Genomic DNA, 23,269 nt, shown 5'->3' on the forward strand with positions numbered 1-23,269 from the left:
TTTAACCCAAAGGAATGAATAATAGTGGACACAGTAGAAGAAAATGGAAGCAAGGCAGGACAAAGGTAATATTTTGAGGAAGATGAGGTCTAACACCTCTTGAAATCCACAACATTGGCACATTATTTTTGAAATCTCTCCAAATAAAGAACACTTATTTTCTGGACTATCTGATCTAACAGATTTTTCAGTTATAGTGACAATAGTTAAAATGAAAGTAACAATATCCAAAATAAAATGCTATTGTCATTAAAAATTGTAGAGTGGATTTCTGTGGTTTTTAGAATGCACAGATATGTTGATGAACTGAAACTCTTCTCTTTGTTTTAAATTATTGTAGGAAGAACCCTATGTTATGTTCAAGAAGTCTGATAAACCCCTATATGGGAATGATCGATTTGAGGGATATTGCATTGACCTCCTCAGGGAATTAGCTACAATTCTTGGTTTTACCTATGAGATTAGACTTGTGGAGGATGGAAAATATGGAGCCCAGGATGATGTCAATGGACAGTGGAATGGAATGGTTCGAGAACTCATTGATCATGTAAGTGCTTTATGTTTTTTTCTTTTAGAAATCTCTTTTTAAATGTTAAGCCTCTTGGGATCTAAATTATATTTTTAGAGCATGTCTTTATTGTTAAATTTGAATGACATTTTGCTATTTTATTAGAAGACACTGTCATTGTGTTTGATACTTGATATGAAGGATAATGGTCAGTTTTTCTTTCTTAAGTTAACCAGTATTTAGTGTATCAGAATCTGGAAAACTCATGCATTTTTAATTAGTTTTTGGTTTCCTAATGTTGAATTTGATTCTTTCCTTATTATAATCAACATCATGTCCTAATCATGTTATATAATAACAAGATTTTTAATTCTTTGAAAAATTACTTTCTGCTAGGAGGGAAATATTATAGTTTCTAAATAACTCACAAATCATATCCTGATAAGAATATTATATGCAACCTAAGGTGTGAAAAACCAGTAACATAATGTGTTTTCATTTTCAAGATCAAATTCAAAATAAAACAGAAATAGCAAAGCACACAGAATCAGCAGGGCATTCCATTGTGAGTCAAAACTGATATCATTACAGGCAATTGGTTGTAATTGAATAAGTCAGACTTCCCTTCCCTTTGGCCCCCCAAAACCATAATTTCTCAGTTGGTAGTGCCAATGAATTCCTGTCTTGGAAACACAGACTAATTTTTATGAAAACTACACCATTTTCTCTGGATTTTCTAGTTTTGACACATTTGCATTTTATTTTGACAGTTTCTTAATATTAAGGCATCTGGTCATGATCATATTTAATAAAATAAGAATTTTATGCATTAATACTATGTTCTATTGTAGTATTAATGAAATCTAATTGTTGGAAGTGTCAAGTATAAGGAAATGGTTTTCTCAGTGTTCTAAAAATATGGGACTATAAACAAAAGTTGATTAGCAAAACCTTTAAAATGTGCATATTTGCTTTCTTTGGCTTTCAGTCAGTTAAAACCATTTATGAAATGCCTACTGTATATCATATTTTATACTAATATGCATTGGGGATTTAAAGAAATGCAATAATTAGTCCCTGTTCTTAAGGAGCTCAAAGTCAAGTAGGTAACTGTAAGTTAACATAACTGTAAGTAACATATACAAACTATATAATATAGGAAAAATGAGAGAAAATAGAGCAAAGTCATTAGAATTAAGAAGAATCTGAAAAACAAATTTCTGGTAGAAGGCTGGATTTTAACTGAAAATTGAAGAAAGTCAGGGAAGCCAGGAAATAGGATAAAGAGGTAATCAGAAACAGCAGTGAAATGTGTATAGGCTAGAGGTAGACTATCTTGTGTAAGGGAAGTCAAAGCCACTGGATTACTAAATACCTGTTGAGGTGGGGCATATAAAGTCTAAGAATACTAAGGAGACACTAATAAAATTCAAGACCCTAAATGACTATGCAAAACACCAAAATTTAGGCAATAAAAGAAAGAAATTTGAGGTCCTAACTCAAGGAGGAAAATTTGATTTCATAAGTGTCACTGAGACATGTTGGATAAAACACATGGGTAAATTTTATATAATTCTCTATGGATAACATCTATTGAAAAGAAACACGAGAAGAAAAAGTGAGCAGGTAGTTGAGGTAGTAATATTTTTTGGGAAAGTATATTCATAAAACTGTTCATGAATCAGAGAGGAGAAGCATTCCAGGTAATATTTAAATGAAAGTCATTGAAGGGAGAAACAGAAATTTCATTAGATGTGTCATATTGGTGTCATAGGAAGAGTTAGGCAGAGTTCTGTCTTCACCTATGTTTCCAAAGAGTTTATATAGAATTGAAACTGATTGTTCCTTAAATGTTTAATAGAATTACTAGAGAATCCATCAGGTTCTGGAGATTTTTTCTTAGCAAGTTCAATAATGACTTGTTGAATTTCTTTTTCTGAGATACGGTTATTTAGATTTCTAATTTTGTCTTCATTTAATCTGGACATCTTTTATTTTTTAGATATTCATAGATTTCTCTTAGATTGTCAAATTTATTGGCATAGAGTTGGGCAAAATAATTCTTAATTATTACTTTAATTTCCGCATTGGTTATGAGTTCACCTTTTTTCATTTATGATATTAGCAACTTGGTTTTCTTCTTTCTTTTTTTTTAATCAAATTGACCAAAGGTTTATCAATTTTATTGTTTTTACATTTTTTTATTTATTTTTAGTTCAATAGTTTTATTTATTAGTTCAATAGTTTTCTTGCTTTCGATTTTATTAATTTCTCCTTTAATTTTTAGAATTTCTAATTTGGTATTTAATTGGGTGTTTGTAATTTGTTCTTTCTCTAATTTTTAGTTGCATATTTAGTTCATTGATTTCTTTTTTCTCTAATTTATTCATATAAGCACTTAAAGATATAATATATCACCTGACAACCTCCTTGAGTGTATCCTTAAAGGTTTTGGTCTATTGTTTCATTATTGTCATTATCCAGGATGAAATAATTAATTCTTTCTATAATTTGTTGCTTGATCCACTCATTCTTTAAAATGAGATTATTTTGTTTCCAACTAGTTCTGGGTCTATATCTCCCTGGTCTAATATTGCATATGATTTTTGTGGAATTATGATCTGAGAAATGAGAAAGATGTATTCACTATTTCTGCATTTCTGCAAATGATCATTAGATTTTTATGCCTTAGTACATGATCAATTTTTGTGTAAGTACCATGTACTGCAGAAAAAAATGTATATTCCTTTCTATCCCCATTCAATTTCCTCCATAAGTTTATCATATCTAGGTTTTCTTACAAGCTATTTACCTACTTAACTTCCTTCTTGTTTACTTTATGGTTTGATTTATCTAAATCTTAGAATGGGAGGTTGAGGTCTCCCACTAGTAGGGTTTTGCTGTTCCTGTCTTCCTGTAGCTCTTTCAACTTCTCCTCTAATAATCTGGATGTGATACCACTGGGTCCATACATATTTAATATTGAAATTACTTTATTGTCTATGGTACCTTTTAGGAGGATATAGTTTCTTTCCTTATCTCTTTTAACACTATTTTTGCAGCTGCTTTGACTGAGATAAGGATTGCTACCCCTGCTGTTTTAACTTCAGCTCAAACAATATATATTTTGCTCCAAACTTTTACCTTTACTCTATATGTATCTCTGCTTCAAATGAGTTTCTTGTAAGCAGCATATTGTAGGATTCTGGTTTTTAATCCACTCTACTGTTTACTTAGATTTTAAGTGAGAGTTTCTCCCATTCACATTCAAAGTCATAATTACTAACTCTTTATTGCCCTCCATGTTTGTATTTTACCCCCTTTTCTCTTTATCCATATTCCCCAGCATTTTATTTCTGAATACTGCCACCTTAAGTGTGTTTGCCATTTTATATCAACCCCCCCTCCCCTTTCTTTCCCCTTAGCCAGAAGTGATGGACACTCATGACTTTCTGTGACTCAGAATGATTTAATAACAAAACCTCCATAAAAAGGGGGGGGGGCAATAAGGAGATGGAAGGATGGAGGAGATTGAATGGGGTTAAAGAGCATTACATTAAGAGGTACAAAAGACCTATTGTAATAGAGGGGAAGAAGGGAAGAGATGAGAACCACCTGAATCTTTATCTCATCAGACTTGGCTTAAAGTTAACTTATACACACTCAGTTAAGTTAAGAAACTGTTCTTACCTTTCAAGTATTAAAAGGGGAAAAGGGGAAGGGGGTTGGGAGGGAGAGAAAAAGGGCAGCTACCATGTTGCTTTCACTTGAATCTCAGTTTTTATTTTTAGCAAATATTCAAAAAGATCTTTGTTCCTTCTTTTGACCAATTAGTAAGTCAACACATCTTTATTAATTTTGATATACATGTATTAATTCTGGAAATAAAGAGTCATTTAATTTGATTGATATTGCCTCAGAAAGATTAATTTGACAGCTGAATAAAGGATAGACTGGCAGGGGAGATCCTTGACAAAAGGAGATGTACTATTCTTATTTATAATGAATATTGCACTTAATAACAACCCTAATATATTATAAACTGTGACCTGCCAGAAGGTAAGAAAAAAATAATCATGCCAATTGTGATTGGGAAGATCAAACTATAAAGTAATAGGCTTGGTTGATTGACAATAGAGCTATAGGCTAGCAAGTGAGGCAAAATTATAGAGATTCATTTTGTGAAATTATTGATAACTTCCCAGATTTCATGAGTCAAATTTAAAATATCTGTCTTAAATGGTTATCATTATTTTATTAATTTCAAAAATTAGATATAAAATTCATTGAATAACAGTTTTTAAACTTAAATGAGCAGATTCTTAGGCAGGCACTGTACCAAGCATTTTACCAATATGTCTCATTTTATCTTCATGAGGTATCTCTTTTACAGATGAGGAAATTGAGACAGACAAGATAAAGTGACTTGCCCAAGCTCAACCCAGGAGTATTTGAGGCTCAATTTGGATTCAGGTCTGACTGTCTCTAGGCAGACTTCATCCACTCAAACTTAGTTTCAAAGCAGTCACATCCAAGGAGTTGAAGCTATGACTTGTCATATAATTTAAATCTTGTCAAACTTGCTGTATGAAGTTATCAAGTTAACGTTGTCTTTTTCTCTGCATTTCCTCACATGTGTGGAAGTTAGATTCTTTTTCACTTCAAAGTGGAGTCTTAAATCCTTGGAATTTATACATAGATGGTATACTAGAATATGTTTCCTGGTATATTTGCTTCAAGATTAAATAGAAGTTCGGGGTGGCTAGGTGGCACAGTGGATAGAGCATGGGCCCTGGAGTCAGTAGCATCTGAGTTCAAATCCAACCTCAGACACTTAATAATTACCCACCTGTGTGGCCTTGGGCAAGCCACTTAATCCTATTTGGCTTGCAAAATCCTTAAAAAAATCAAAATTTAAAAAGGGGGTGGCTAGGTGGTGCAGAGGATAGAAGTTAAATGACTTACTTAGAGTTATACAACAATTAAGTGTCTGAGATCAGATTTGATCTCAAGTCTTCATGATTGCAGGCCCAACATTCTGTCTATTTCACTCCCAGGTAGCCCCGTAGTCAAGGAAATAGCCAAATTTGACTGGCACACTGTGTGTGTGTGTGTGTGTGTGTGTGTGTGTGTGTGTGTGTGTGTGTGTGTGTGACAGAGACAGAGACTGAGACAGAGACACAGAGAGAGACCCCAGAGACAGAGAGACAGAGATAGGAGAAACTGGGATAGAGGGGTAGAGAAAAGATAAGTTGAAACCAGATTTGAAAAATTTTAAATGCCAAACAGAGGAGTTTTTATTTGATCCTAGAGGTAATGGGTAGCCTCTAGAGCTTCTTGAGTAGTGAAGCTGAAATGGTCAGATCTTTGCTTAGGAATAATAAACAGGAGATTTCTTCACATTTATATCAGTATCCCCATAGCTTTGAACAGGGCTTGGTACATTGTAAAGGCTTGCTTAATACATTTTTCAATCATTTATAGATAGATAAGCAGAAACTGCATGTATTATATAGCCTCTATCCCTTAAGAATTATTAATATTTATAGAATGCTTTACAGTTTACATAGTAATATCATATACCTTCTTGCAGTTACTCTAAAAAGAAACTCTCCTCTTTTGACTGGGGATTTTCACCAGTTGTCCCCATGTCTTGACATGCTTTCCTTTCTCATTTCCCTGTCATATCTCCCTTTTCTTTCTTCAAGTTCCAGTTGAAGTCTTACTTTCTGCCAGAAACATTTCCTGACTTCCCATATTTCTCTATTACTTTAAATTGTTCAGTATATAACTTGTTTCTTCATGTTGTCTCCCTCAATAGATTGTTAGTTTCTTGACTGGGAGACTGGCTTTTGCCTTTCTCTGTATCCCGTGCTTAGCATAGTTCCTGTCATAAGCACATAATAAATGTTTATTGATTGACATACACATTATCATATTTGATCATCTCAACAATTTTATAAGGTAGGCTAAAAAGAAATTAATTCCTTTTATAGACAACGACCTTTATGTGACTTACCTAGGACACACAGCTGGCACAGGGAAGAGTCATAAATAGGACATATCTTCTTTCTATGGTATCACATTGCCTCTTTCCTGTTGTGAGCATACATACATACATACATACATACATGTATATGCATATAATGTATACCCACATATAATACCTATAGGAGGATTAAAGAGGCATTTAGCATTAGGAAGGCTGGAAGAAATAATTTCTTTTAAATCATTCTGGTGACTTTTAGTGTGCACTGAGATGAACACTATGAAATAAGCTTTCAGATCCAAATGAAGCTTGGAACTTAAGTCCTCTTGGTTTCAAAAGCCCTATTATCGCTTCAATTCTGCATGATTTTTTGTCATGGGGAAGATTATTCTACTTAGAATTCATTTGACTTGATCATGGAGAGTTGATGAAACGATAAGACTGATACTTTGAAAAGTAGCTTGCATAGTTTTATTATTGAGTGCTTTTTCCAGTGAAAAGGAGGCAGAAAAGATAATGTAAAGTGAGAAAGCTTTTTTTTCTATCAAACACCTGCTCTTTGTTTTCCTGTCATAACTCTAGAAGATGTTCCTATTAGTATGATTATCTTTGGCATTTCTTAGATTATTCACATAAGACATGCATTTTTTGTGACTCCCCATTAGGAATCTGTAGAATTATGGAGGTTTTTATAAGTTATCAAACTGATGGCTATCTAAATATCAGATTTCTTTTACTCTGGTATGCTATATTCATACTCCTTATGCTTTTGTAATATATAGCCTGGAGGATTTATCAGATTTTCTAATGCACAGAAAATAACTGGGATTGGCATAAATAATATTAATGTGGGCAACGTTCAACTTTGAAGAATATTTATTAGAATGGTGAAACAACTGCTTGATGCTAAGATCTGTTAAATTTGAAAATACACTCAGTTGAAGCCCTGCTGTTTATTTCCTAAAGCATCTTTTTCCTGTTCCTTTTTCTGTGTGCCCCAGTTAAAATGTCTGTACAAAGGACTAAGCTAACAGGTGGAATGTGTGATATTTTACAATGATTAGAGACCAAAACTCATGTGTAGTGTTTCTGTTAAGTAAAATGACAATGTTCCTCATTTTAAGAAGTTGGATTACCTAAAATATATATTTAAAAAGAGATAAAAAAATCTGATAGTGTAAATAGTACATAAAATTGGGAATCATTTCTAATTGTTACTTCAGAACATGTATACATTATGTCTTGTGACTTACTTAAGGGCTTATAAGGCTATTTAGATGATAATACTCTTCATAGAGCTAAAGTTAATTATTTTTTTTTTGCAAGGCAAATAGGGTTGAGTGGCTTTGCCCAAGGCCACACAGCTAGGTAATTATTAAGTGTCTGAGGTCGGATTTGAACTCAGGTACTCCTGACTCCAGGGCTAGTGCTCTATCCACTGCGCCACCTAGCTGCCCCTAAAGTTAATTATTAAAAACTTGAAAAACAACCAATTTCTTTCCTAACAATTCAGATCATAGAGATTGATTAAATAAATAAATAATTCAGAGATTAATAAGGGGAAACAAGGTCACTTAAAATATTTTTAGAACTTTTATATATATATATTTTTTATTTTTAAAATTAAAATTTTATTTTATGTTTTCAATCACATGACATGGTAAATTTTCAGCATTCATTCATTTGCATATTTATGAGTCCCACATTTTTCTCCCATCCTCTCTTCCATCCCCTTTACCCGTGATGCCAAACAATCTGGTACATGTATATTCCTGTTTAGCATATTTATATATTACCACATTGTGAAAGAGGAATTAGAGATAAGGGGGAAGAAAAAATAATGAGAGAGAAAGGAAAAATATGAAAGTAGTTTTAAAAAAAAGTTTAGATTGACTTTATTTGTGTGAAAAGTATTGTGATTTGGTTCATATAGTAGCTGGAATTGTCTTGGTAGGTAGATTCTCAAGTATTTTATGTTGACTACAGTTACTTTAAAAAGAAGTTATTTTATCTCTTGCTCTTGGGTTTTATTGATCATATATAGAAATGCTGATGATTGATTTGGTTTTATTTTATATCTTGCTACTTTGCTGAAGATTTTGTTTTTTAATTGATTTTTCTAGGGTTCTCTAAGTATATCATCATATTGTCTGCAAAGTGTGAAAGTCTTGCTTCCTCATTTTGCCAATTCTAATTCCTTCAGTTTCTTTTTCTTCTCTTATTGCTAAAGCTAACATTTCTAATACTAAATTGAATAGTAGTGGTGATAATGGACATCCTTGTTTCACCCCAATCTTATTTGAAACTTTCCTAGTTTATCCTCATTTCATATGATGCTTGTTTTTTGTTTTAGATATATACTGCTTATTATTTTAAGGAAGTCTCCATTTATTCCTACATTCTCTAAAGTTTTTAATTTGAATGAATGTTGTATTTTGTCAAAGGCGTTTTCAGTATCTATTGAGATAATCATATAATTTCTGTTTGTTTTATTAATGATATTGTCAGTTATGTTAATTGTTTTCCTGTTATTAACCATCCCTGCCTACCTGGCATAAATTCTGATTATGGTGCATTATCCTAATAATAAGTTGCAACCTCTTTGCTAAATTTTTATTTAAAATTTTAGCATCCATGTCATTAGGGAGAATTGATCTATAATTTTATTTGCCTATTATTGTTCTTCCTGGTTTGGGTATCAGAACCATATTGGTGTCATAAAAGGAATTTGGCAGAAATCCTAGTTTTTTATTGAATTGTTGATTTCTTCAGTTTCTTTTTCTGAAATAAGATTGGGTATTTTATTTCCTCTTTGGTTAATCTATATAGCATATATTTTGGTAAAAATCCATCCATTATTTTTTGCCAAATCAGTTGATTTGTTTCAATTTTTTAAATATTCATTTATTTATTAATTTATTTTTGAATTTTACAATTTCCCCCCTAATCTTGCTTTCCTCTTCCCATCCCTCACAGAAGGCAGTCTGTTAGTCTTTGCATTGTTTTCATGGTATACATTGATTTAAGTTGAATGTGATGAGAGAGAAATTATATCGTTAAGGAAGAAAAATGAAGTATAAGAGATAGTAAAATTACATAATAAGATAACGGTTTTTTTCAAATGAAAGGTAAGTCTTTGGTCTTTGTTCAAGCTGCACAATTCTTTCCCTGGATACAGATGGTATTCTCCATCGCAGATACCCCCCCAAATTGTGCCTGATTGTTGCACTGATGGAATGAGCAAGTCCATTAAGGTTTTTTATCACCCCCATGTTACTGTTGGGGTGTACATCGTTCTTCTGTTTCTGCTCATCTTGCTCAGAATCAGTTCTTGCAAATGCTTTTAGGCTTTCCTGAATTCCCATCCCTCCTGGTTTTTAATAGAACATTATATATATACTACAGCATATTAAGCCATTCCCCAATTGTTGGACATTCACTCGATTTCTACTTCTTTGCCACCACAAACAGGGTTGCTATGAATATTTTTGTACAAGTGTTGTTTTTAACCCTTTTTCATAATCTCTTCAGGGTATAGACCCAGTAGTGGTATTACTGGATCAAAGGGTATGCACATTTTTGTTGCCCTTTGGACATAATTCTAAATTGCTCTCTAGAAAGGTTGGATGAGTTCACAGCTCCACCAACAATGTAATAGTGTTCCAGATTTCCTGCATCCTTTCCAACATTGGTCATTGTCCTTTCTGGTCATATTGGCCAGTCTGAGAGATATGAAGTGGTACCTCAGAGATGCTTTAATTTGCATTTCTCTAATCAGTAATGATTTAGAGCAAATTTTCATAAGATTATGGATCGCTTTGATTTCCTCATCTGTAAATTATCGCTATATATCCTTTGACCGTTTGTCATTTGGGTAATGGCTTGTTATTTTAAAAAATTTGACTCAGTTCTCTGTATATTTTAGAAATGAATCCTTTGTTAGAAATATTAGTTGTAAAAATTGTTTCCCATTTTACTGCATTTCTTTTGATATTGATTACAATGGTTTTGTCTGTATAAACGTTTTTTAATTTAATGTAATCAAAGTTATCTAGTTTGTTTTTAATAATGTTTTCCACCTGCTTCCTTTTCCATAGATCTGATAGGTAAACTATTCCTTGATCTCCTAGTTTGCTTATAATATTGTTCTTTGTGTCTAAATCCTGTATCCATTTTGATCTTATCTTGGTATAGGGTGTGAATTGTTGGTCTAATCCAAGTTTTTTCTATACTAACTTCCCATTTTCCCAACAATTTTTATTGAAAAGAGAATTTTTATCCCAATAGCTGGACTTTTTGGGTTTATCAAATAGCCGATTACTATAATCATTTTTTGTTCTTGCACTTATTCTATTTCACTGATCCACCATTCTATTTCTTGACTAATACCAGACAATTTTGATGACTAATGCTTTATAATATAATTTTAGATCTGGTAGGGTTAGGCCACCTTCTTTTGCACTTTTTTTCATTAAATCCCTAGAAATTCTTGACTTTTTACTTCTCATATGAATTTATTTACAATTTTTCTAACTCATTAAAGTATATTTTTGGGATTTCGATTGGTAGGACACTAAATAACTAGTTTAATTTTGGTAGATTGTAATTTTCATTATATTAGCTTGACTTATCCATAAGCAGTTGATGTTTTCCCAGTTATTTAAATCTGATTTTATTTGCGTGAGAAGCATTTTGCAGTTGTTTTTAAGAAGTTTTTGAGTCTGCCTTGGCAGGTAGATTCCCAAGTATTTTATATTGTCTAAAGTTGCTTTGAATGGGAAAAAATCCATCCATTTCATTTAGATCATCAAATTTATTGGCATATAGTTGTGCAAAATAGCTTCCAATTAGTATTTTAATTTCCTCCTTATTGGTGATGAGTTCACCCTTTTCATTTTTGCTACTGGTAATTTGCTTTTTGAAAAAAAATCAGATTAACTAAAGATTTATATAATTTATTGACTTTTTCTTTTCAAATTGCAGTTTTGGGGCAGCTAGGTGGTACACTGGAGAGAGCAGTGGCCCTGGAGTCAGGAGTACCTGAGTTCAAATCTAGCCTCAGACATTTGATAATTACCTAGATGTGTGACCACTTAACCCCATTGCCTTGCCAAAAAAAAAACCTAAAAAAAATCACAATTTTATTTATAAATTCAGTGGTTTTCTTACTTTCAATTTTATTAGCTTTTCCTTCGATTTTCAGAATTGCTAGTTTACTATTTAATTGGAGATTTTTAATTTGTTCTTTTTTCCTAGCTTCTTTTTCTATTTTATTAACATAAGCAGTTAGAGATATAAAATTTCCCCTAAAAACTATTTTTCCTGCTTCCCATAAATTTTTGTATGTTGTCTCATTGTTGTCATTGTCTTGGATGAAATTGTCAATTACTTCTGTGGTGTGTTATTTGATTCACTCATTTTTTAAAGTTAAGTTATTTAGTTTCCAATTAATTATTGGTTTACCTTTTCATATCTCTTTATGATGTGTAATTTTTATTACATATTGTAATAACTTCATGATCTGAAAAGAATACATTTAATATTTCTGCCTTTCTGCATTTGAGGGTGCTTTGTCATGTTCTGCAGAGGAAAAAGGTTTATTCCATTCTATTTCCATTCAATTTTCTCCAGAAGTTTATCACGTCTAAATTTTCTAAAATTTGATTCTTAATTTCTTAATTTCTTCTTAATTCTGTTCTTGTTTATTTTGTTGTTAGAGATATCTAATTCTGAGAGAGGGAGGCTGAGGTCCCCAACTATTTTAGTGTTGCTGTCTGTCTCTCCCTATAATTCTTTTAGATTTTCTTCTAAGAATTTGAATGTATATATGTTTAATAATGATATTGCTTCCTTCTCTAAGGTGCCTTTTAATAAGGTTTAGTTTCCTTCCTTATCCTTTTTAATGAGGTGTATTTTTGCTTTTGCTTTGTCTGAGTTCAGGATTGCTACCCCTGATTTTTTTTTTGTACTTTTACTGATGCATAAGACATTTTGCTTCAACTTTTTACCTTTACTCTGTATCTTTGTACATCAATTGTGTTTCTTGTAAACAATATATTTTTGGATTCTAGTTTTTAATCCATTCTGCTATTCACTCCCATTTGATGTGAGAGTTCAGCTTATTTGAATTCACAAGTATTATTGCTGACTTTATTTTCTTCCATAATGTCTTCCCCTATCTAAACTTCTCTCTTCCTTTTTCCTTATCCCTTCTCACCAATGTTTTTCTCCCTTTCTTCTTTAACTTTTATTTTTAATTATAAATTTAACTTTACTCTTATCTCTCCATTTATCAATTCCTTCTTCCCTTTCCCTCCCCCCCACTGCATTTCCTCATAGTACAGGATAAATTTTTAAACCCAATTTGGAATATATATTATTCCCTCTTTGGGCTAAATCTATTTAGAGAAAGATTTACTCAGTATTCACACCCTCCCTTCTTTTCCTATACTAGATTTTTGTGCCTTTTTTATAGTGTTATTTATCCTCTAATGTCTAGCCTTCTCCTAGTGTAATCCTTTTCATGTTATAAGGAAGCCAATCAGCAGAGGTTATCCCTATGGCAACATCTGCCTTGTACCCACAATCCCCCTATCAAAATATATTGCTTTTATCTGTTCTGATAGAAGTTCAATTCTTAAGGGTAGATTGATTGAAAAGCAACATTGCTTCATAGTAACTAAGTATTCTCCCCTCTTCTGACCCATTAGAAATACATTTCTCAAGATTCATAAATAGCATCAAATTATAATGACTTTATACCACACCCTCTTTTTAAGAACCTTTTATAGACACATGATCCTCATGAGGCAAAGTATCATGTAAAGCAAAATTGCTTCATTAACTCTTTATATCTTACCCCTCTAAGTACACTTCCTCTTATTGTAGCTGAAATATCAAGTAAATCACTTAAATCACTTAATAGTCTATGTCCAGTTCTTCTAAGTATCATCTCTCTCTCTCTCTCTCTCTCTCTCTCTCTCTCTCTCTCTCTCTCTCTCTCTTTTCCCCATTGTACTACAACCTATGTTAATTAAGGTATTTATTATACTTCCTCCCTCTATCACTATAGTAAAAAAGCCTTTATTAACTAAAATTTCAAATGAAGCAAGATCACATCATGATTTAATTATGTACAGATCCTTTAAGTACACTCCCTTCCTCTGTTCCAATAGAAATATAATCCTCATAAGCAACATCATTTCATGATCCATTTATACCCATAATCATTTTGTATAATCCCTCCAATTATATTCACCTCTCAGTATTTAAAATAGAAGAATATGCAGCAGTAAATGAGGCAGTCATCTGCCTGATCAGGTTATATAGGAAAGGGCAAGAGAAAAACTCCAGGCTCTCCATAAAATGCCCCTCTGGGATGGATGGAATGGGGGCAATTAAGAAGTGGTTAACACTTCTGGTGTTAGGAGATACCTGGTTTAAGGTAACAATTACTATGAATATTTAACTGACCTTCCCTACAGGTAAATGCATTGCACAAAAGTCAAGCATATGCTACATAACACACATATATGTATACACACACATATATATATATATATATATATATATATATATATATATATATATACATATATTTGTAGTCCAGAGTGGTTTAGGATTTGCAAGGGCATAGGGGGTGTCTGTTGACAGAAATGGGGTTTATAAAAGCCAATTTAGAAGATAAAAAGAACAGTAAAGAAAAATTTGCAAAACTTTTTTTTCCAGTACAAAAAAGATTACAATATTTCTCCACGCCCATCATGACCAGTCCTGTTAGTTTTAAAGACCAAGGCAGCCAAACAAAGGAGGTTATCCCTATGCGAACAGAGCTCATCCCAGTAAGGGATGCTGGCCTGCATTTTGCCCAAACTGGACATGGATGGACCAGTAAGTATTCCATAATTATTTTTTTAGGGTTTTTGCGAGGCAAATGGGATTAAGTAGCTTGCCCAAGGCCACACAGCTAGGTAATTATTAAGTGTCTGAGACCGGACTTGAACCCAGGTACTGACTCCAAGGCTGGTGCTTTATCCACTATGCCACCTGGCCACCCCCACCATAATTATTTTTGTGACAGATGAGAATTTTATTGATTTTACATTGTTTAGAAAATGGTAGAAGTAGAAATAGCATTCAGTCTTCTGAATTTCTGTTACTTGTCACAATTAACTTTATTTTGTCACAATATTGAGTGATGTAAAAATTTGCTTTGAAAAGGAGAGGTAGATTTGTATTATGCCTCAGGGTCAGGAAGCCCTTTGTTCAAATTCTGTCTTTCAAACATATTGACTGTGTGACATAGGGGAAGACTCTGCTTTGGTTTCATTAATGGCAAAATGAAAATAGTAACAACACATAGATCTCAGGGTTGTAGTGAAGATCAAATAGGATAGTAACTGTAAATAACAGCACAATATTCAGTGCTATAGGAATGCATATTCCCTTCTCTTCCTCTTCTTAATTCTCCAACTTACTCTTTAAGACTATAAAACAAGAAATATTTGCTGTTTGGAACTGAGAGAGGTTTCATCACTGAGACATTCCCTATAATTTGTCCCTGAGACAATTTTTTTTTTGCTAGAGTGTAAATGTACAATCATCATGGTTTCTCTTTATGACCAGAAAATCAGGTCTATTGCTCTAGCTGTCTAGCTAATAAGGCCAGAATACAGCCACATTTCTTCAGCTGTGCTTCAACAACAAACCTTCCAGCTGTGTATCAGTCTATGAAAAATTATCAAATCAATGTTAGTTTAGGGGGTTCCTAATAAATTATATTGCTGATCAATGAGGAATGCTATTAAAATGTTTTGGGGAGGATTTGCATTCTACACACACAAATAGTGAAAGGAATGTTTTCAATGTCCTTTAATGAATACCTCCACTTAGGCACTGGAAATGCAATTTTAAAAGCATCACAGATTAAATTGAGGAGTTGAAAAGATTTTGAAAGGACAAATTATTGTTTTTGATGTTTTAAACAACTGTGTTAGAAATCTTAGCATGACCTAATTCATTTTTTATATCATTAAAAAATCAGGACCATGTTTTTCCACTTATTTATTCCACATATTTACATTGCCAATGGGAGTGTTACCTAAAGCTTTATGAATCATAAATCAGGCCTCAGAAATCTCTATATTTTGCAGGTGACTCAAACTACTATTTCAATAAGAATTAAACTTTAAAAACCAAGCATTTTTCCCCCAGAAATTTTTAAGAACTTTAGTCACTATTCCAAATGTAGAAAAATGAATTTCAGAAATATATTTTTATTATTTTTAATAGAAATATTACATCATTTTTAGTAACTGACATTGGGTACATGAATTGAAATAGTTCTGGGATAACTAGACAAGTTTAATATATTTATATGATCAGTTGATAAAGTCTTTTGTTAAAGTGTGTGTGTGTGTGTGTGTTTAATAGACTTATTCTTTTGCAGTTGATAAAAATTAGCACAGTAATAAGTCTCCAAACCTTACCAAAATATTACATTTTGTGTTTGTATATCAAAATACTCTTCTACTATGCTTTTGATTCTAAAATATATGTGAGTGAATGATGATTTTTAAAAAGCAATAAATGGGATAAATAATTATTACTGTATATGACAAATATTTATTTAAACAATAGAATTCACATTTATAAAATTATTTCTATGGTTATATTTTATAAAATAATAAAGTTTGACTTCTTTTTTAAAATTAATGATCATAATTAAGTTATATGCAGTTATAAGGTTTTTTTAAAATACTTATTCCAAAAGGAAAAAATGACACTAATATTGAAACTGTTTTATTAGCTTTCAGACACGAAGGGAAGGGGGTATTCTTTTCTGAAACTGAGATTCTACTAAAAACAGTTGAGATAAATTTTCTTTTCTCAAGGTTTTTATCCTTTATTTCTCAACTTTTTTTGTTCTTCAAGACTTACTTTAGTCCTCAAAAGGAATCTACTAGGCTATATTTGGAAAAATAAAAACAAAATAAAGTCCATTTGTGAAAACAAAAAAAAGTGTTATGTCATGTAATATTAAAAACTAATATAAACACCATTTCTAACTTAAGCCTTGTGTATATTCCTGAATATGGAATAATACCAATTATAGAAAAATTAATTAATTCTATTTTATAGTTTAATTACATAAACTATCTTAAAATGCATGAATTTTGGATTCCTGAACAATTTCCATTTAAATTAGTGGTACCACAAACTAAGTTTGATTTCCCTTTTAATATGACTTACTACACACAGTTCAGTTATAATTTTCAATTTGTCTCATACTTCCTAAAAAGGGGAAAAAAAATCAAGCTGACATTGAAATTGTATCTATTATTAGCTTACTGATAGACAAAGGTGTGGTTGTAGTGTTCTTGGCAGTGGAAGACTAATTTTTATCTCATAAAACTTTTTGTTCAGATTGAGATTCTAGTTAAAAAAAACCCAAAATTATCCATTGAACTTCAATTTCTTAAAGTTTTATCATTTACAGGGGCAGCTAGGTAGCACAGTGGATAGAGCACTGGCCTTGGAGTCAGGAGTACCTGAGTTCAAATATGCCCTCAGACACTTAATAATTACCTAGCCGCGTGGCCTTGGGCAAGCCACTTAACCCCGTTGCCTTGCAAAAAAAACTAAAAAAAAGTTTATCATTTACTTACCAACTCACATCCACTAACACTTCCTTTTCTCACAAAAGCTTGAAACCTCAAAGTAATCTGACTTTTTACTCTCATCTCCACTATCTATTTAATTGCCTAGACTTACTTGTTGATTCTTCTCTACCCTCCTTTAAAATTATAAGTACATCATTTTAGTTCAGGCCTTCTTTATCTCTCCTGGATTATGATAGTAACCTCTAAACTGGTTTTCTTGATTCTAATGTTTTAGTGACTATGGGTGTTTTTTTTTTCAGTACATTTTCTCTCTATTTTATTCTTTTAATTTCCAAAATAAGCTCCCTCATGTACAAGTCTGGCAATGTCATTCTATTCCATGAAATGAGCTCCTTGTAGTTAATTCCAATTCCATCTCAATCTACCTTTCCAACCTAATTCATATAATTGTACTCCACATACTTCAACTTCCAATAGACCAGACAGCTAGTTGTTCTCTGGCTTGATTCCTTATGCTTGTCCCAACTTAAATGTATTTTCAAAGTCTAATACCCCTTCTTGTGAACAAGTTGAAATTCCCATCTTTCTTCAAGCCCATCAAAGGTTCTGCTGTTTCCGTGAAATCTTCCCTATCTCTTCAACTGAAACAAATCACTGCTTCTTCAAATTTTCCTTTAGCACCTTCACTTTCTTTTTACTTTTTTAACATTCTTCCATAATAGAATTAGTAATATCTTCTAAATTTATATAGATATCATAACCCTCCTGTCCTCTACTAATATATTACAAGTTCTTATGGGCAGTAACTTTTCATTTTTGTGTCCTCAACACAGAACTGTGAACTCAATAGATATTCAATATGTCTTTATATTATTGTATATATATGTATATATATATACATATATATACAATTTTACTGTATTTGGGTAATATATATAAATTGACCTCTTCAGTCCTATGAGGTCATATGCAAACCTTTTCTGATGGTATTTTTTTTGAGGCATAACTCAAATACTTATGGTACCAGTTTTGTAAATGAACTGACCTATAGAATGTCTTTTGAATACAAATGAATTTCTGCATTTTTATTTAGGAACCAGTGAATTTAATAGTAATACTATCCATGAATAGAGCAAGTATAAAGGCAGTCATAAATATCACCTCCAAAAAGGTTTTTCCATTAAAAAAAACACATAAATCATTTTCTAGAATTGCTATGAGTAGGAAAATTGAAAAACTGGCACCTTTTCTTCTCATCTAGAATGGAGATGAGAATGGCCTGTGAAATTGGCAAAAGACAGATTTCAAGAGATGAAAAAAATAAGAGAAGTGATAAATCCACTAATTTAGGATAATAAGACTTAATAGGGCATAGAAAACTAGAAGAAAAAAGAGAGAAAGAGGATGGGGAGGTATGGGAGAAAGTAGGGGAAAGAGGAGAGGATAGATCATGGGAGAGGATAGTCAGATATAATATATTTTCTTTTTTACTTTTTTGCAAGGTGGTAGGCATGCATGGCCTGTCCAGGACTATGGGGATGGGTGGGTGCTGGGTCTCTGGGGTGGGATGTAACTTGGAACCTCTTGGCCCCAGGGCTGGTGCTCTATCTACTGTGCCATTTAGTTGTCCCACAGCACACTTTTCATAAGGGACTGAGTGAAAGGAGAGAGAAAATATAATTAGTAGTAGGGAGAAATGGAGGAAATTGCAATCAGCAACATTAACTTCTCTGATGGACTTATGATAAAGAATGAGATCTACCATGAGATAGTGCTGATGGTACTGGAACACTGACTTGAGCACCATTTTTTTCTTTCATTTTATTTCTCGTGAGATTTTTTATTTTTGTGGGGGGAGGGGGGATTTTGTTTACTCTTACAACAAAATTATTTCAGTAATGTAAGAAAGAGGAAAAAAAGAAAAGTTTCATATAGAAGGTAGGACTTGACTTTACCTGAGCTTTGAGAAAAAACTATGGTTTTTAAGAAACAGATTTGAGAAAAAAGTTGAGTTTTAGCGTCAGAGATAGTCTATGAAACATCTGGAGGTATGGTTTAGAATGCTGTATATGAGAAACAGCAAAAGAACCATCTGACTATACCATAACCTGCTTCCAAGCAAGAATCCTTTTGATGACATACTTGACAAATGATCAACCATTCTTCCATTGAAGACCTCTAGTGAAAGGAATCTGTTTGCCTTGAACTAAGCCATTATACTTTGGGGTGCTCTAAATTCTTCAGAAAAAAATTTTCTCTCCCCGTATTTAGAATTTAAATCTCCCTTTAAAAACTTCTACCCACTTCACCTTTTTCTTCTGAAATCAAGCAAAACAAACTTTATTCTTATTACATATAAAATTTTTTCAGATATGTGCAATTGCCTTTATGTATTAGTATTTTCTTTTCTCCAATACAATTATTTTCAGTTTCTCTTTATTTAGTTCTCAAATGATGGTCTCATTGTTCATTTTTCAGGTCCTGTCATCTTTCCTGTCTTTCATTTTGTTTTGTTTGGGTTGTTTGCTTAAGGTGCATTGTAAATGTGAGCTCTGCCCCTACACCACCTCTCCAGATTCCAGTCCAATAAATTTGATATCTGATGCTATGAGAGATTATGGTCTCACGATTTCCTTAATAGAGAGAATTTGCAGATGAGGAAATGCCTTTCCCAATGTAGGGTGGAGCTTTTCTGCAATTTATATTTAAACAATTACCCTAGAGCATTGAGAATTTTTTAAAAAAATTTATTTATTTTCATCCATGTGTACATACATATTTCCACATTGCAAAATATCCCTCCACCCTCCCTTCCCACCCCCCCTTAGCACAGAACAATCATATTGGCATTTTACATACATACTTTGTTAAATATGTTTATGAATTAATAATTTTTGGAATGAGGAATTACAATTAAGAGAAAGAGATGCATAAGAGATTATTTTTATAAAGTGTTCATTAGATTAGGAAGGATTTTTTTTTTCTATGTGCTTTGTTTTGTTTTTCTTCCTCTGACTGGTGATAATATAGTTCTAGTTCTCTGGACTATTGAGAGGAGCTACTTCCATCAAGGTCATTCATTTCATAATGTTGTTGTTGATGTGTACATTGTTTTCTTGGTTTCTATCCCCTTCACCCAGCATCAGATCCTTTAAATCATTCCATGCTTCTCTACAGTCCAACCATTTGTGGTTTCTTATAGAACAATAATATCCCATAGTATTTTTGTACCATAACTAGTTCAACCATTCCCCAGTTGATGTACACCCTCTCAATTTCCACTTCTTTGCCACTACAAAAAGAGCTGCTATGAATATTTTGGAACATGTAGGACTTTTTCCATTTTTTTACGATTTCTTCTTAATCTAGACCTAGAATTGGAATTACTGGGTCAAAGGGTATGAACAGTTTTATTGCTCTTTGGGACTAGTACATATTGCTTTCCAGAAATGTTGGATCCATTCACAACTCCACCAGCAATGCATCAATGGCCCAATCCTCCCATAACCTTTCCAACATTGATCATCTTCCCTTTTTCTCATTTTGGCTAATCTAATAAGTGTGAGATAATACCTCATTGTTGTTTTAATTTACATTTCTCTAATCAGTGATTATTTGGAACACTTTTTTCATATTATTATATATAGCTTTAATTTCTTGATTTGACAACTATGTTCATATCTTTTGACCATTTATTAATTGGGGAAGGACTTGTGATCTTATAAATTTGATGTAATTCTCTATATATTTTAGAAATGAGACCTTTATAAGAACTCCTAGTTGTGAAGATTGTTTCCCAGCTCTCTGCTTTCCTTCTAATTTTGGCAGCATTGATTTTTATGAGTGCAAAACCTTTTCAATTTAATATAGTCAAAATCTTTCATTTTGCAGTTTATAATCTAATTCTTGTTTGGTGAGCATTGAGAAATTAAAGCAACTTTCCCAAAGTTGTACAGCTGGTCACATCAGCCATGGGACTTGAATCTATATATTTTGGATTTTGAGACTATCTCTCCAACCACCCTGCCATAGATGCTTGTCATTTGTCTTTGAGTAAATTCAATATATGTATTTGTGATAGAAGAGAACAGAAAGTCAGACATACATAACAATTTAGCTTTTGAATTTTTAGATGTTTAAGGCAGAGTGGATAGAATGGACTCAGTCAGGATGAACTGAGATACACAGCTATGTGATTCTGGGCAAGTAACTTCACCATTGTCTGCCTCAGTTTCTCCATCTGTAAAATGGAAATATTAACGACACCCATCTCCCAAGACTATTGTGAAGGTCATATGAGAAGATGTGTAAATTACTTTTAAAACCTTAAAATACTTTAAATAACTGTTATTATTATTATATCTTGATATCTGATAGTGACCAAGTGAATTTATGAACCAAAAGTAGTCTTCACATTAAGTAGTCAAAAGTGATTCACACCTATTTTTCCTGGTAAATTGTAGCCACTATTTTTGAAATTTTCTCAAATAAGCTAAGATGTCTTCTATGACATGCAATCCAATCTATTTTCTTTTTTTTCTTGGATAAATATGTAGAATAAAGTCTATGAAGTTTTATTCCCCTTGTCTCCTCCAATTTAGTTCTATAGATCAGTAATTGACTCTAGTCAACTGTACTCTGAGAAGTTATTTAACCCAACTTTGGGACATTACAGAATGCATCTTCGTGCATTAGAAAGATTTTGTTACAAATGTAAAGAAACAATCACCAACTTCCCAGAAATATTATCCTCAGTAGAAATGTAAATGTATGACATCTTTCTTATTCAAGTGCAAGTTGGATGGGAAGAAACTGTAAGATGTTCTCTCTACATAACAGAGGATCACCAGGAAAAGCAACATTGTTCATATAAAAGGGAGATTTAGAACCCTGTTGGCGTCAACACATTTATATCCCTTGGGTTGAGGTTATGGGTCCATGGAGATTGCTTCTTTCCTTCCTTTATTGGAAGATCCATCTTAGGTGGCTTGAAGGCTGCTGGGTCATCTGCAATTTTAGTAGCTTGACCCCAAATAAGTTCCATTGGTGATGGTTTCTGATTACATCTGTAGGACTGAAAACTGAAACTTGAGTTGGATTTCTGAAGGGTTCTTGATTCAAAAAGGTTCCATTTTTTCAGATGAGTGTTTGTCTTTATCTCCATTCCCAGTATCCATGCTGCTGATGTCTAAGCCAGGTAAGGAAGTAGAAGATCTATGAGAAAACCAGCCTCTGTACTTTTGCTTGTGAGAAGAATGGGGTGTATTATTTGGAGTGGACTGGGCTGAAGAAGTCAGTCTATCTTTTGTCATATCTCTACTTTGAAACTGCCTCTGCCATGCAGGGTACTTGGTTTCTTCTGTGGTGAGACCTTTATGGAGAGTGTACCCTGCATCTCTCAACCCTGCCTGCTGCTCAAAGTGCTGGATGCTTTCTTGTGTCCGCTTTATAATTAGAGAATACATGATAGCATGCAATACATGATAGCCTTGGCCTTCACCACTGGACCTTGTTCATTTGGTCACTGGAAGCTAAGGGGGTTATGGAGAAATTATTGTCTCCCTCCTCACCTTTGGAAAGTTGTCGATACTTATGATCCGGGATTACCGGCTTTTTCCACAGAACCTTTCTGCACATGTCAGATGAAGGCAGAGTCATCGGTGTAGGATCTCCAGGTCATCATCTTAACTGAATGCTGCATTCCAGTTGGCAAAGTCATCTTGCCTAGAAGCCCACCTATACTGTGTACAATAGAAGGCAAATCTGGCTCTCTGGATAATGCCATGAAAGACTATGATCCAGATGTTTATCTAGATAGATATACAGAATTCTGATTCCCACAGGTGAAAGTCTATGGATATTATGTAGATAGGACAAAGATTTCAAAAGGGAATATTCTGCAGCCAGTGATGACACTAGCAAAGAGTCCCAAGCAGCTCTCATGCAGACAGTTGGGTTCTACAGACAGCTGGGTCTCCTTGAGGAGGGAGTGGGATGGGGAGAAGGGAATGGGGGGAAGAGACCATCTGCAGCCTGAGGCTCCCACATGGACAGGAAGCTGAGACTAATAAGGCTCCAGGGCCTGTCACTTCCTAAGCTCCAAAGCACTGGCAGAAGCAAGGCCATGACACAAGTAGCACCAAGACTCAA

At 33.1% G+C, this 23,269-nt stretch overlaps 1 protein-coding gene and 1 pseudogene across 1 annotated transcript in view; one reads left to right on the forward strand and one right to left on the reverse strand.

The window, feature by feature from the left end:
* Positions 1-23,269, forward strand: part of GRIK2 (glutamate ionotropic receptor kainate type subunit 2) — an 851,151-nt gene that overhangs the window by 522,157 nt on the left and 305,725 nt on the right. The window contains exon 10 of the mRNA XM_074187246.1: positions 341-547. Coding sequence (XP_074043347.1) covers positions 341-547 — 207 coding nt within the window. The remainder of the gene's footprint in view (positions 1-340; positions 548-23,269) is intronic.
* Positions 22,002-22,904, reverse strand: LOC141489817 (putative monooxygenase p33MONOX pseudogene; annotated as a pseudogene).

Source organism: Macrotis lagotis, chromosome 5, assembly GCF_037893015.1.
Source record: "Macrotis lagotis isolate mMagLag1 chromosome 5, bilby.v1.9.chrom.fasta, whole genome shotgun sequence".
Lineage (NCBI taxonomy): Eukaryota > Metazoa > Chordata > Mammalia > Peramelemorphia > Peramelidae > Macrotis > Macrotis lagotis.